The sequence below is a fragment of the Cicer arietinum genome, chromosome 4, assembly GCF_000331145.2.
Source record: "Cicer arietinum cultivar CDC Frontier isolate Library 1 chromosome 4, Cicar.CDCFrontier_v2.0, whole genome shotgun sequence".
Taxonomy (NCBI): domain Eukaryota; kingdom Viridiplantae; phylum Streptophyta; class Magnoliopsida; order Fabales; family Fabaceae; genus Cicer; species Cicer arietinum.
Window position 1 is genome coordinate 12,084,707 of NC_021163.2, and position 13,137 is coordinate 12,097,843.

General features: G+C 33.1%; 2 protein-coding genes across 4 annotated transcripts; one reads left to right on the forward strand and one right to left on the reverse strand.

Annotated features, from left to right (window-relative positions):
* The first annotated feature begins 965 nt into the window (after window positions 1–965).
* LOC101489516 (mitogen-activated protein kinase kinase kinase YODA-like) lies at window positions 966–7,927 on the forward strand. 2 transcript variants are annotated; one of them, XM_004496485.4, is made up of 12 exons: window positions 966–1,229; window positions 2,124–2,888; window positions 3,021–3,758; window positions 3,870–3,957; window positions 4,093–4,155; window positions 4,421–4,581; window positions 4,703–4,778; window positions 5,146–5,205; window positions 5,292–5,399; window positions 5,535–5,774; window positions 6,502–6,593; window positions 6,686–7,927. In XM_004496485.4, the coding sequence occupies exons 2-12, from the start codon at window positions 2,335–2,337 to the stop codon at window positions 7,203–7,205; spliced, it is 2,700 nt and encodes an 899-aa protein (XP_004496542.1). In that variant the 5' UTR covers window positions 966–1,229; window positions 2,124–2,334; the 3' UTR covers window positions 7,206–7,927. The 2 variants fall into 2 exon arrangements, with proteins under 2 accessions (XP_004496542.1, XP_012570148.1); XM_012714694.3 differs by lacking the exon at window positions 5,146–5,205.
* Window positions 7,928–8,781: 854 nt separating this feature from the next.
* Window positions 8,782–12,788, reverse strand: LOC101489832 (short-chain dehydrogenase TIC 32, chloroplastic). Of its 2 annotated transcripts, XM_004496486.4 has the most exons (8): window positions 12,576–12,788; window positions 11,521–11,752; window positions 11,262–11,341; window positions 10,570–10,723; window positions 10,328–10,406; window positions 9,964–10,048; window positions 9,574–9,620; window positions 8,782–9,147 (listed from the first exon to the last, which is right to left on the reverse strand). In XM_004496486.4, the coding sequence occupies exons 1-8, from the start codon at window positions 12,679–12,681 to the stop codon at window positions 8,983–8,985; spliced, it is 948 nt and encodes a 315-aa protein (XP_004496543.1). In that variant the 5' UTR covers window positions 12,682–12,788; the 3' UTR covers window positions 8,782–8,982. The 2 variants fall into 2 exon arrangements, with proteins under 2 accessions (XP_004496543.1, XP_073223790.1); XM_073367689.1 differs by lacking the exon at window positions 9,574–9,620.
* Between the last annotated feature and the right edge of the window lie 349 nt (window positions 12,789–13,137).

Here is a 13,137-nt window from a genome sequence, read left to right on the forward strand (position 1 = left end):
AGGATCCTAACCCTACACAAAAATCTACTATTTTATATATAAAAAAAAATATATATATATATATATATATATATATATATATATATATATATACTATAACTTTAGACATACATCAAAACCAAAACACCAATAATGATTTAACAAAATAATTGATAATGAAAAAATTCTATAAATTTTTTAAATTTATATAAATATAATTTTTTTTATCTTTTTGCAACGATTACTATTAATGATATTAAATTATTAGTATTTTGGTGATAATAACAATCAAATTTATAATTTCTTTATCATTTTACTTTTTAACTCACTTGTCTTAGTCACCGAATCAACTTTATAATTTATAATTTATATGTTGAGATTTTATATATTGATTGATAGCCATTGATTTCAAATCATAGAGCACATATTGGCCTTTTTCTGTTTTAAATATACCACCAACCATTCCAATTATCACCAATTTACCTGGTCGCCATGGTTTGAAGTTTGAAGGAATCAAATCCAAAAACCAAATCCATAGAATGTGTATTGCCATATTTTTATAACATTTTTCTTATGTTAAAAGACAAATACCAATATTAATATAATTTGATTTGTTTAAAAATACAAATCAATAATTTAATCACCTTGATGTAGCAGGTACATTTTTCTTTCGAATTATATATTTATTTAAAAAGATTAAAATAATTAAATTAAAAGGATCATTATTTAATTATTAAATTAAAGTGATTAAGATAAATCGTTTAAAAGAATTTAATTTCACATCCTACCTAAAACAAGTATTGGATCAAATTTTAAATTCCACGCGTATTTCAGGAAAGTGTTCATTTGAAAATCAAAAGATTAAATTAAAAAAATAGGCCCTTGCAATAATGTGAAAAGGTTCCATGTGGTAATTACAAATTGAATATATTTTAATAATTAAATTATTATTTTTAATATTAAGAAAGAATAACACTCATTGAGACAGAGACCTCTTATTCACTCTCTTTTGTTTCTCTTTCTCTTCTTCTTCTCTCTCATTCTCTACGCGATCTCTTTCACTGACTTTCCATTCCGAATGTTTTCACCACAAATAACTACAAAATCCTTCTCTATTTGTCGCATTTTCCGTGTCTTTTGGGTCTCTCTCTCGAGGACCTCCGAACCTGTTCATGAAATTTTCTCACTCAGATTTGAGCTGAAAATTACACACTAGGTTCAGTTCAGCTTTAAGGATTTCATTAATTGAAGTAAGTTTCCACCTTTTTAACATTTTCGGTTACCCTTTTGCCTGATTTCACTCTATGATCAACTAGTTAGTTAATTTAGCTGTTTCCTTTGCATAATCATGTGTTAGTGGATCTGTGTTTTTTTTATAATGAGTGTGTAGTTTAGCTTGGGATCATAACAAATTTGGTCGAGTTAGAGAAGTGAATGTGAAATTTTGAATTTTTATTATATTTTTTTCTGGGTTTTTGGGAATCTGAGTATTGAAACTTGAACACACAAAAATTAAAGTATATCTATATATATATATATATTTTTTTTGAGAGTTGGGTTTCTTTTATTGTAATGATCTAGGTTCAAATTTATGGTAAAATAATTTCTTTTTTTTTCACCCACTCTCTTGGTTAGACATTGGAGTTAGGATATGAAGTGGGTTTTGAAGTTGGAAATTTGGGAAATTTTAGCTGATAATAACAAGTAGTTGAATGCTTCTTTCTTTAAAGTTATTCAAGTTTTGGGAATTTTACAATCTACGTAAAAGAGATGCTCAGCAGTAGATTCCATGTTGATCAATTTATATCCAATAAGAAGTTCAAAGGTTGGCGTTTAAGTCACTCTAGTGATGTATGTACTATACTAAGACTCAAGCTTGGAGACTGATGGAAGGGAGTTATCTAATTTAAAATGCTTAGTTTAACCTTTGTCATGTCAGATCAGTTGGATAGTGTTTTCCGGTAATACACTGGGACTAATGTGCATCATTGAACTGTTAGCTTCTTCTACCATAACAACTGCAGTTTATCACTTTAGACAGTCTTGTGACTGATTTACGGACTAAGAATCAATATATATTCATTTAAATATGCAATATATGCACTTTTTTACTGATTGAAAGTACACATTTTCCTCTGCTGCAGGTTTTTTTGCAATAACTTCAATATCTGATTCCTGTCTCTCTTAAGTTACTGCCTTTGAATTTTGTAAATCTCTATTACTATTTAAGGTTTATGGCTGGATCACGGTGTTTAAAAATCCGTCTAATGATGTGAAATGATAGAACTTTTTGAACTATTATCAGTATCCTTCCAAGAAACCTGGTTGTGAGATCTCAATTTAGAAAGTACAAATATGCCTTCATGGTGGGGGAAATTATCATCAAAAGAAACCAAGAAGAAAGCAAGTAAGGAAAGTATTTTTGACACATTGCACCGAAAATTTAGATTTCCATCTGAGGGTAAACTAAGCACTATATCAGGAGAATCACGTAGACGATGCAGTGACACAATTTCAGAGAAAGGGGATCGTTCTCCATCTGAATCAAGATCTCCTTCACCTTCCAAAGTAGCAAGGTGTCAAAGTTTTTCCGAAAGGCCTCATGCTCAGCCACTTCCACTTCCTGGTCTGCACCCTTCAAGTGTAGGTCGAGTGGATTCTGAAATTAGTATATCAGTGAAATCAAGACTTGAAAAGAGCTCCAAGCCGTCATTGTTTCTTCCTCTTCCAAAACCTGCATGCATACGTTGTGGACCAAGTCCTGCAGATTTGGATGGAGATTTGGTCACTAATTCAGTCTTCAGTGATTGCTCTGCCGATAGTGATGAGCCAGCAGACTCACGCAATCGTAGTCCTCTGGCAACTGACTCTGAAACCGGGACTAGAACTGCTGCTGGAAGTCCTTCCAGGTTGCCTCCTCAAACCATAATATGCTTACAGATTCTACATGTTATTGCATATCCGTGCCTTAATTATTTGATAGATTGCATTAGAAACATATATCTTTTCTACTTTACTCAAAAGTTTCCCTTTTTCTGAAGCTTGATGCTCAAGGATCAAACTTCTGCTGTTTCCCAACTGAATTCAAGAGAAGTCAAAAAACCGACAAACATTCTAAGTAATCACACGTCTTCTACTTCACCAAAACGGAGGCCTTTACGCAACCACGTACCAAATCTTCAGGTTCCTCCCCACGGTGTCTTTTATAGTGGTCCTGACAGTTCCTTGTCAAGTCCATCAAGAAGTCCATTGAGGGCATTTGGTACAGATCAGGTATTGAACTCTGCTTTTTGGGCCGGAAAGCCATATCCAGAGGTCAATTTCCTTGGATCTGGGCACTGCTCTAGTCCAGGTTCTGGTCACAACTCTGGGCATAATTCAATGGGAGGGGACATGTCGGGACCATTATTTTGGCAACCAAGCAGGGGTAGCCCTGAGTATTCTCCGGTACCGAGTCCTAGAATGACTAGCCCTGGTCCAAGCTCTAGAATTCAGAGTGGAGCTGTCACACCTATTCATCCTCGAGCAGCAGGAACGCCAACTGAATCACAATCAGGATGGGTTGATGATGGAAAACAACAGAGTCATCGTTTGCCCCTCCCTCCTTTAACTGTTACCAATTCCTCGCTGTTTTCTCACTCTAATTCTGCAGCAACATCTCCATCTATGCCAAGAAGTCCAGCTAGAGCAGATAGTCCAATGAGCTCTGGTTCACGTTGGAAAAAAGGAAAGCTGCTTGGCAGAGGCACATTTGGACACGTCTATATTGGCTTCAATAGGTATGTACTTTGGATAAAACGTTAACAATTTCATTATGGTTTTTTATTTTTTGATTTCTAAATATGCAGCTTAACAATAATTATTTGGTTAAAAATGTTTGTCTCTTTTAGTGAAAGTGGTGAAATGTGTGCAATGAAGGAGGTTACTATGTTTTCAGATGATGCCAAGTCTATGGAAAGTGCTAAGCAATTAATGCAGGTAAACCAATCCCTTCTAAATCTAGCGAAGTTTCATGTTTGTAAATAATTCATTTGTTTTGTTAGGTGAAACATCATATTTTCTAGTCTTGAATTTAACATAGCTTTCAAAATCTAACTTAAAGATTTATTTCAGGAAATTCATTTATTGAGCCGTTTAAGGCATCCAAATATTGTGCAGTATTATGGCTCTGAAACAGTAAGTTATCTCCTTCCTTTCCTGTGTACAAAACTTATACTGATGAGAAATGTTGGCATTCAGATTCTGAAATTAACCCTACCTACCAGTGAATGATGATGATTTATTTTGGATTATTTCTAATGTGTATGCATGATCTTCTAGTCATATGAATATTAGTTTCTGGAAGTTTACCTAACAATGGAAAATATAGTGGTGGGAATTTGTTAGAAGTATTTCTTTCTATAGTCTACTTATAGAAGTTTTTGAATCATCCCTTGTACAGGTTGACGACAAGCTTTACATATACCTCGAGTATGTATCTGGAGGCTCCATACATAAACTTCTTCAAGAATATGGGCAATTCGGTGAACTAGCTATTCGTAGTTATACTCAACAAATTTTGTCAGGGCTTGCTTATTTACATGCTAAAAATACTCTTCACAGGTGAACCTAGGCATCTATTTCATTATTTCAATGTTTTAAATTATGTTGCTGCCACATAATGATTCGTTTTATTTTTAAACTTTTGATATATCTATCTCTGAAATTCTATTTACATGTAAAGGGACATCAAAGGAGCAAACATACTGGTAGATCCAAATGGTCGGGTCAAGGTTGCAGACTTTGGCATGGCAAAACATGTAAGCTTAGAGATGATAATTGTCCGGTCTCCATTCTATCTGCATTTAAGCTGAATGAGTTATTAGCTATGAACATTAGATCCTAATGCTTATTGAAGTCATGAACCTTAGTTAAAAAAATCAATAATTCGCTAAATCAAGTGCGTTGTTATTTCCAATTTCATGAGATTGTACCCCATTGCTTCTACCTCTGCCTAATTAACATTTTTTAAGAAAATGGGAAGATGGAACCCTATTTTTAAGTATGCAAAGAGAAACCATGTGTAATGAAAAAAGGTGATGGTATGATTTACCTTGTAGACCACATTGTCCATAACCTTGCTTGATTTATCCTGTTTGTTGTACTTATACACTACACGATTTGCAGATAACAGGGCAATACTGTCCCTTGTCATTCAAAGGAAGTCCATATTGGATGGCTCCTGAGGTTCTACTTTTTGTTGGGTTCGGTTCTTCAGATTTTAATTGCATACTAGTTTTGTCACTCAGTTTTTTTGCCTTTTGATGATTCAGGTTATAAAAAACTCTAAGGGATGCAGCCTTGCTGTGGATATATGGAGTCTTGGATGCACAGTTTTGGAAATGGCTACAACTAAGCCTCCTTGGTCTCAATATGAAGGGGTTAGTAATTCATGTATATATATAATGGAGTTTTATATTTACAAAGACCAGATGATATTTCTTGTATTATGAACATGTCAAGTTTTTAAATGATTTCTTCTTACTGCTTGATGTATTTACATGTTTCTATAACAGGTTGCTGCTATGTTCAAAATTGGTAACAGCAAGGAGCTTCCAGCAATCCCAGATCATCTCTCAAATGAAGGAAAAGATTTTGTTAGAAAATGTCTACAACGTAATCCACGTGATCGCCCTTCAGCAATTGAATTATTGGACCACCCTTTTGTAAAATCTGCTGGACCTTTGGAAAGACCTATTATGGTTCCTGAAGCTTCAGACACTATGTCTGGAATTACACACGGAACAAAAGCTCTGGTACGCAAGCTATTTCCCACACGGGTCATTTGAAACTCAGTTGAATTTGTGTGGTTGTCCATGTTACAATTTTTGTAGTTTGTTTGTCTTTCGTTGATGCCAATATCAAACTGTCCCATTGCCTTATCTACACGATAGAACAAAATCAGAAACAATCTGCTATGAAAATTTCATGTGAAACTTCCGTTCTGTGTTTTCACATTTATCATGGTTGATTAATATGCTGGTGTGTATATTTTATAGGCTATTCGTGCTCTTGGCAATACATAAAATCTATGGATTTTAATCCATCAAGTCCAGATCTATATTTTCATTCCTTTTTCCATGTATGTTATTATGGAAATTATTTTTGTATGAGGCAGCATGTGTGATGTGTAAGGGAAAAGCTGAGACAGTAGTATCTTGAGGCATAATTTAGGTTGAGGGGTAGTAGGATAATGGTTTGAACACGATAAAGGTTCTAGGGTTTATAAATTGGATACCCTTTTCATTAGACCAGGCTTGAGAGACTTTTGTTATTTCAAGATTTGTGGTATAATTATTTTAGCAGTAACGTAAATCTTTTTTGTATTTCTTTGCATGAATTAGCTTCCCGTATGAGATCACAGCAAGTTTTTCATAAGTCAAGGAGTTAGCTTTGTACTACTTGATCTGCATTCTCTTGTTTTTTTTTTTATTTTTTTTTTTATTTTTTTAATAATTATGCACACCTTTGATCAATTCTCAGGGCATTGGACAAGGAAGAAATCCGTCTGCCTTGGATTCAGATAAACTCTCCGTTCATTCTTCTAGGGTTTTGAAAAGTAATCCTCATGAAAGGTAATCTCTCTCTCCCTCCCTCTCACTCACACACACACACACACGTAAATGCATACAAGATGGTAATCTGAAATTATTTCATTAATTTTCAGTGAAATCCATATTTCAAGGAATATATCTTGCCCAGTCTCTCCCATTGGAAGCCCACTTTTGAGGTCAAGATCACCACAACAGAGAAGTGGAAGATTGTCTCCTTCTCCTATATCTAGCCCTCGGACTGCTTCGGGTGCATCCACGCCTCTCACTGGCGGCAGTGGTGCCATTCCATTCAGTAATAACCTAAAACAGTCAGTTTACTTTCAAGAATGTCTTGGAAGCATGCCGAAATCCTCAAACAGTGTCTACATTAACGGCTCCACTCATCACGACTCAAATATTGACATTTTTCGAGGAATGCAAATTGGGCCACACATTAAATCAGATCTTGTCTCCAGTGAAAATGATGTTCTCGGTAAGCAGTTTGTCAGGTCTCCTCATGTAGAGCCGTATGACTTTCAGTCAGTCTTGGCTGATCGTGTTGGCCGGCAGTTGCTCGGGGACCATGTTAAGATTAACCCTTCGTTCGATCCATGTCCCAGTCCGTCATTGCTCAACCGAACAAACGGTTTATGACATCAGGAATCCGGAATTTTGCTTGACCACTAATCTGATCAGCTTTTGAAGTTTCCCAATATACCGTCAATTACACAGATCGGTTCATTGTTATATTTGTAAGGATATAATAATACAATAAGGACCCAAATCACTAGAGAGAATCTGTGTAAATAAAATTGCAGAGGTGCATTTTGCATGGCTTCAAGTTTGAGCGGAGATCAATCTTTACATATGAAGTGCCACAAAAATGTCACAACATGAAACTTTCTGATCTCAATCAAAAAAGGCTCTCACTTGTTGGCCAAGAGAGGAACTCGTTTGCATGCATCATCATGTTCAAGATGCAACATCAACTTATGAGAGGCCAGAAGCATAGATTTCTCTACGTGCTTAAGAAATGACTAGAGTTAATGCAATGAATGACAAATGCAATTTTTCGAACCCCATATAATGCCAAAAAATAGTTGAATTGGTTCAAAACTTTTAACTCGTAGACTATTTGTTTTGGGAAGTAAGACATTGTTGTACATAAGATGGAAACTTTATCGATGGCAAATTAAGGTTATGTAAAAGCTCATGCATCTTATGTTTAATTGTTGGCTCAAATGTATTACTGTCATTGTATCTTTTTCTGTACATTTCATCTGTAAAATCCAAGAAATTTAATCTTGTGATCCTCTCATTGGTTTGATGTATTTGGTTGTTACAATATTAGGCGACTTTACAAGTTACAACTAGAATTTGTGAGTTTTAAGTTACTCTACAATAATTTAACTGACTTTCAAAGTTTTCATCTCTACATTTTTAATATTATGGTTGAAATAATTTTTGTTTAATATGTTTATTAGGATAATTATCTTGAACATAAAAAACTATTTTGATAATATATAACTTTTTTTATCTAGTTTTCTATGAAACAATGGTTATGTTGTTTTCATTCAAGCAATAACTCTCAACGTGGTTTGGAGTTTTCAAAGTTATAGTCTTATCTGCAAATAAGTTTTGGGATTGGGTTAGGTGCAAGATAAGTGGAAAATTAATCCAAATTCCAAAATTTTGATAGCAGCAATTTTATTTTTGGGTTACTTTTGAAAGAAAATGACTTTTTACTTAATAAAAAATTACGTAACATAAGATTAGAAAGGTCATTCAAATTGGACCAGTCTTGAAGAGTTGATTAGTTTATGTAAGATTATTATTATTAATTTATTATTACAAGCCATTCGAATTGGACCACTGACGATGACAGTTACACCAACGACATCAATTCCATAAGTAACTTGTTCAAAAGTGGAACTAGTAGTACTCTATGAAAGATTTCTTTGATACTATAATATTAGAAAATGAAAAAGTGAAATTGTGTTTGATTCTCCAATAGTGAATTTTTTTATAGAAAAATCTAATATTGCTATTTGATTTTAAAATAATTGATTTTATAAAATTAATTTTAATTAAAACTAAATTAATTATAAATATATATATTTGAATACATTCACATACAAATGAGTTTAAAATATATTTTGGTGGTAAAAATAATTTTAGTCTAGCACAACAAATTTGATGTTTTTAAAATCACTTTAATTTTCCACAAAAATGACCAAACATTCCTTGTAAGCTTATAATTTATGTCTAAGCAATGTAGGAGTTATAATTACATCAAAGAAAACAGTAAATATTCCGTGCATGAGAAAAAGATGACGAAAAAATAGAGGTATAACATTCTGTCATTTGTCATAGTGACATTATTCTATTTCGAACAGTGTATGGTATTGACTAGTAACACTAGGTGGTTATTCTATTTCGGCTTCACCAAATTCATGCTGAAATCCCATAGTTTTTTTGCCAAATCAGCATCCTTCCCGTGTGGGGTTGTTTTGTACACATTATTGTCTGAAAAATACTCACCACTAACTCCTTTCACTTGTGGGTTCAATGCAACATAGCATGTTGTAGCTGCTCCCTGCATTAAAATAGGAGAGAAAGTGAACATGCAAACTCAAATAAATTCACTATTAAATATAACTTATATATAAGGAATCCTCTAGGTCTAGTAACATTAATTATTTTAGTAAATCCTCTACAGTCTGCTTTAAGGTGCAATCAATTGTAGACTATTAGATTAAGAGAGATAATTTTTTCCCTCTTAGTCTAACAGTGTGCAGCTGACTTCACCCTAAAGTCAAACTATAGAAGATTCAATTTGGATATCTTCTCTTATTGTAAGAAATTAAGAATCTTTGAATGTTAAATATGGATATTTCTCCCATCAGGAATCTGAACTGTAATTCTCTATGTTGTGATTGATAAGCACTTCCACTACACGAAACAATGATTTGTACACGAAGTTAATACGTCTCTGAACATTTTTCAATTTGATTTAACTTACCTGCTGGACATTTTTCATTATAACTCTCCCAATCACACTTACTATACCTGCATAAAACAAACACAACCATAAAACTCAAGTACTGTCATTATCTGCATATTCAAAAGCAACCCAATTTTTTAAAGGCTCATGAGTTGATATGAGGTAGCAATTCAATGCTATGAGTTACAATGGCCATTTCTTAGTGGTCATAGGAAAATGTGCTTCATAAGAATACTTAAAATATTGAAATTGTTCTTCAGTATGTTTGTTGTCACTCAATATTGTGAAATTCATCTGAAGTTATAAAGGATAATTAACTTGAAATAAACAAGAAACATATCCTCCCATGATTACATAATTCAAAGACAAAAGTCAATGTGATTTAGATGCATAACATGTGGTACTTACTATTCACTGCATTGTTATAACGGAAAAGATTGGTAGTAATTGTTCCTGGATGAAGAGAATTTGCAGTAATATCCACCCCATCTTCCTGATCAACAAGCAGAAGTAATATTAAATGTATCAAAAATAGTTAACGCGGAAAAACCAAACAAGAATGAGAAAGAAAGTAAACAAAAAAATGATAATAATAAAAATTCACAACACTCTCGAGTTCGAGCCTCGTGGATGGAAAAAACATGGCAGGAAAGGGAGATCTCATTAAAGGTGGTCAGCCAAGTTTCCTAATGAAGATTACTCATCGACAAAGCTATGAAATGGTTACAAAAAAACTATTTAAAATGTAGATAACACCATTGAGTAAATATACCTTTAAATGCTTTGTAAGTTGGTTGGCATGTAAAATGTTAGCAAGCTTGGACTGTCCATATGCACGCCAGTTGTTGTAACTGTACACAGGGCAGCAAACAAAATTAAATAGGCATAAGCAACACTTCTAAAGTGGACGTATACTACAGGAATCACATTTCCATGTTTAATTCTTCATGCAACTAAGATAAGACAATTATTTTAGCTGTAATCAAGGAAGCAAACATAATCACATGGCATTACCTCGACTCGTCGTTGATTTTGTCGAAACGGATTCCTTCAGTATATGTAAATCTATGAGCCTCTGAGGCGACATTAACAATTCTTCCTTCTTTCTTACTTTTGCGGGTTGTTTTCTTCATAGTATCCAACAAAAGATTTGTCAAGAGAAAATGACCTGCGTAATCACAATAGTTCATAAATAAAATCAGAAAGATTTCTTCTTCTAAGTATATGCATTTAGAGAAACAGTGAAGTTCTCACACACAAAAAAAAAAAGAAAACAGTAAAATGCTTACTTGTTTTTTATATATAGGTTCATTGAGATATATCATAAATGTAAACTACACATAAATTTCATGTTTCAATGATTTACAAACCACTTCTTCAAAAGAGAAAGAGAGGTTTCAAATATGAATGCTGCTACATAAACTATTACTTTTTATCGTTGAATGGTTAATAATTTGAATTTGAATAAGAAATAAATAAAACACTTGGCCTACACTCCCTATAAACTATTGCTAGTGGCAAAGTGCTCCCTCACTTCCCCACTTTAGTGCTAGAAAGTTCGTGAATAATTCGTATTATAAGAAGAGTAAAACATTAGTAAATTTAAATAATGTCATTTTCAGTAGCCAAATGGATTTTCAAAAGCAAAAACACTTAGTTGATTGGATCTTACTCCTAAGAATAAAATAATAACATTTACCACATACCTATGTGATTGGTTGCAAACTGCAGTTCAATGTTGTCTTTGGACAGCTTGAAAGGGCATGCCATAATTCCTGCATTATTTCTTACAAATTATTACAAACAAGAAAACATTAGTACTAATGTGTTGACTTGAATAATCATGATTAGCAAAGCACAATTAAAAGTTGAAACATAGACACTAACAAGTTCAATAAAACCCAAATAAACAATAAAAAATAAATATGATTATTTTATATGACCAATGTAATATCCTTTTCTTACATCAAGATGTTCAGTGGTCGACCAGAGGAATTAAACTCGGATGCAAATTTCTTGACAGAGTCCAGTGAACTGAGATCTAACTCCATGGCATCAACTTTAGCAGAAGGAATGTCCTTGAGTATTGTTTCTTTGACATCCTTAGCAGCAGCCATATTTCTCACACCCATAATCACATGAGCACCACGCAAAGCAAGGACACGAGTAGTCTCAGCCCCAATCCCGCTGGATGCTCCTGTTACCAAAATGTCCAGCGCGTCTCATGAATTAATTATAAGGAATTCAATGTAGCATGAATGTGTTGCGGCCACAGTTACAGTGGAATACCATTTTCAAAAACCTTGTGCATATGTAATCAAACAAGCAGAAGATAAAGAGTAAAAAAATTAACAAATAAATTGCGATTAGTCTAAAAGAAACTGTTTGCAAATTTCAACAATTTAAGACCGCCGGTAGATCAATACTATTTACTACCACTGCACTAGTTTTCATAGAGGCATTTCACAAACTAAATTGGATAGGGTCAATTTAAAAATAAAAAACAAACTATTTATTGTTTTTTAAAAAATTATAAAATAAATCCTCCTAAAACCGATGCTTAATTATCTGATGCAATTTGCAAAGCTACAGAGTAATATTCCTAAAAACTCTATGCACCATATGGAAATTAAAACGTGTATTAAACCAAAAGGGCATGCATATGAAAAAGTGATTAAAAAGATGAATATGTACAGCGATTAAAAATAACTATTGTATTAGATTAATAGAGTCACAAAAATTTTCAGCGTGACTAGGAAATGAAACATTTTTATGTTAATAAGGAACCATTGAAGTAAATAGGTTATGAAATTTTGCATTAACATGAACGTATAAACAATCATATTTTTAACCAAACAGCATGAACAGAAAAATCATTGACCGGTAGTTCATCATCTCTGTTACCTAATCTCTCTAAAGAAGAAGAAAAAAAAACATTTTTGTTTGCATGGGAAATAACGAAGAAAGAAAAAGCTGAGAAGAAAATATTGGGAAATTTGGGAGAAAGAAAGAGTATATACCAGTGACAATAGCAGTGAGACCAGTGGCATCGATTCCATGAGTAACTTGTTCAGCAGTTGAACTCCATGAAAATCCAGAAACTCCTTTCTTGCTGAATAGCCACATGATTCTGCGTATGAATCTTTATCTCTCTATGACGGGTGTCACAAAAGCACTTGAGAGATATATGAAGTGGCAAAAATTGACGCTAAAATATCTTTATGAAATTAGAAGACACAACAATTGAAAAAAAGAGAAAAAGAAAGAAAAATAATAATAATACTGTAAAAGTAGTTGTGAACTTTTGGTAACTCTCTCAGTGAACCCTGTTGTCAAAAAAAAAAAAAAAAAATTTCAACTCGAGTTTGTGGACTCAAGTCAATTGTCTTTTACATAAATTCTTCAAAGATTCATTTTATTAATAAAATATTTGGAGTTCAAAAGTTTAAAAATTTTGATATTAGAGTTTCCAGAGAATGAAATTTAGGATTTTTACTTTTCGTCAATTTTAATATTTTAATGGGCGAGTTTTATGTGAAATTATATATGAATTAAGAAAGTGAAATCATATTTTAAATTATT

Excerpts from the sequence above, each read along its gene's own strand:
- LOC101489516 (XM_004496485.4), top strand. The coding sequence starts at position 2,335 with ATGCCTTCATGGTGGGGGAAATTATCATCAAAAGAAACCAAGAAGAAA. Across the intron at positions 3,759-3,869 it reads GTCTATATTGGCTTCAATAG|TGAAAGTGGTGAAATGTGTG; the intron begins GTATGTACTTTG and ends TGTCTCTTTTAG. Across the intron at positions 4,156-4,420 it reads AGTATTATGGCTCTGAAACA|GTTGACGACAAGCTTTACAT; the intron begins GTAAGTTATCTC and ends TCCCTTGTACAG.
- LOC101489832 (XM_004496486.4), bottom strand. The coding sequence starts at position 12,681 with ATGTGGCTATTCAGCAAGAAAGGAGTTTCTGGATTTTCATGGAGTTCA. Across the intron at positions 9,621-9,963 it reads TTATAACAATGCAGTGAATA|GTATAGTAAGTGTGATTGGG; the intron begins GTAAGTACCACA and ends TGTTTTATGCAG. Across the intron at positions 9,148-9,573 it reads TAATGAAAAATGTCCAGCAG|GGAGCAGCTACAACATGCTA; the intron begins GTAAGTTAAATC and ends ATTTTAATGCAG.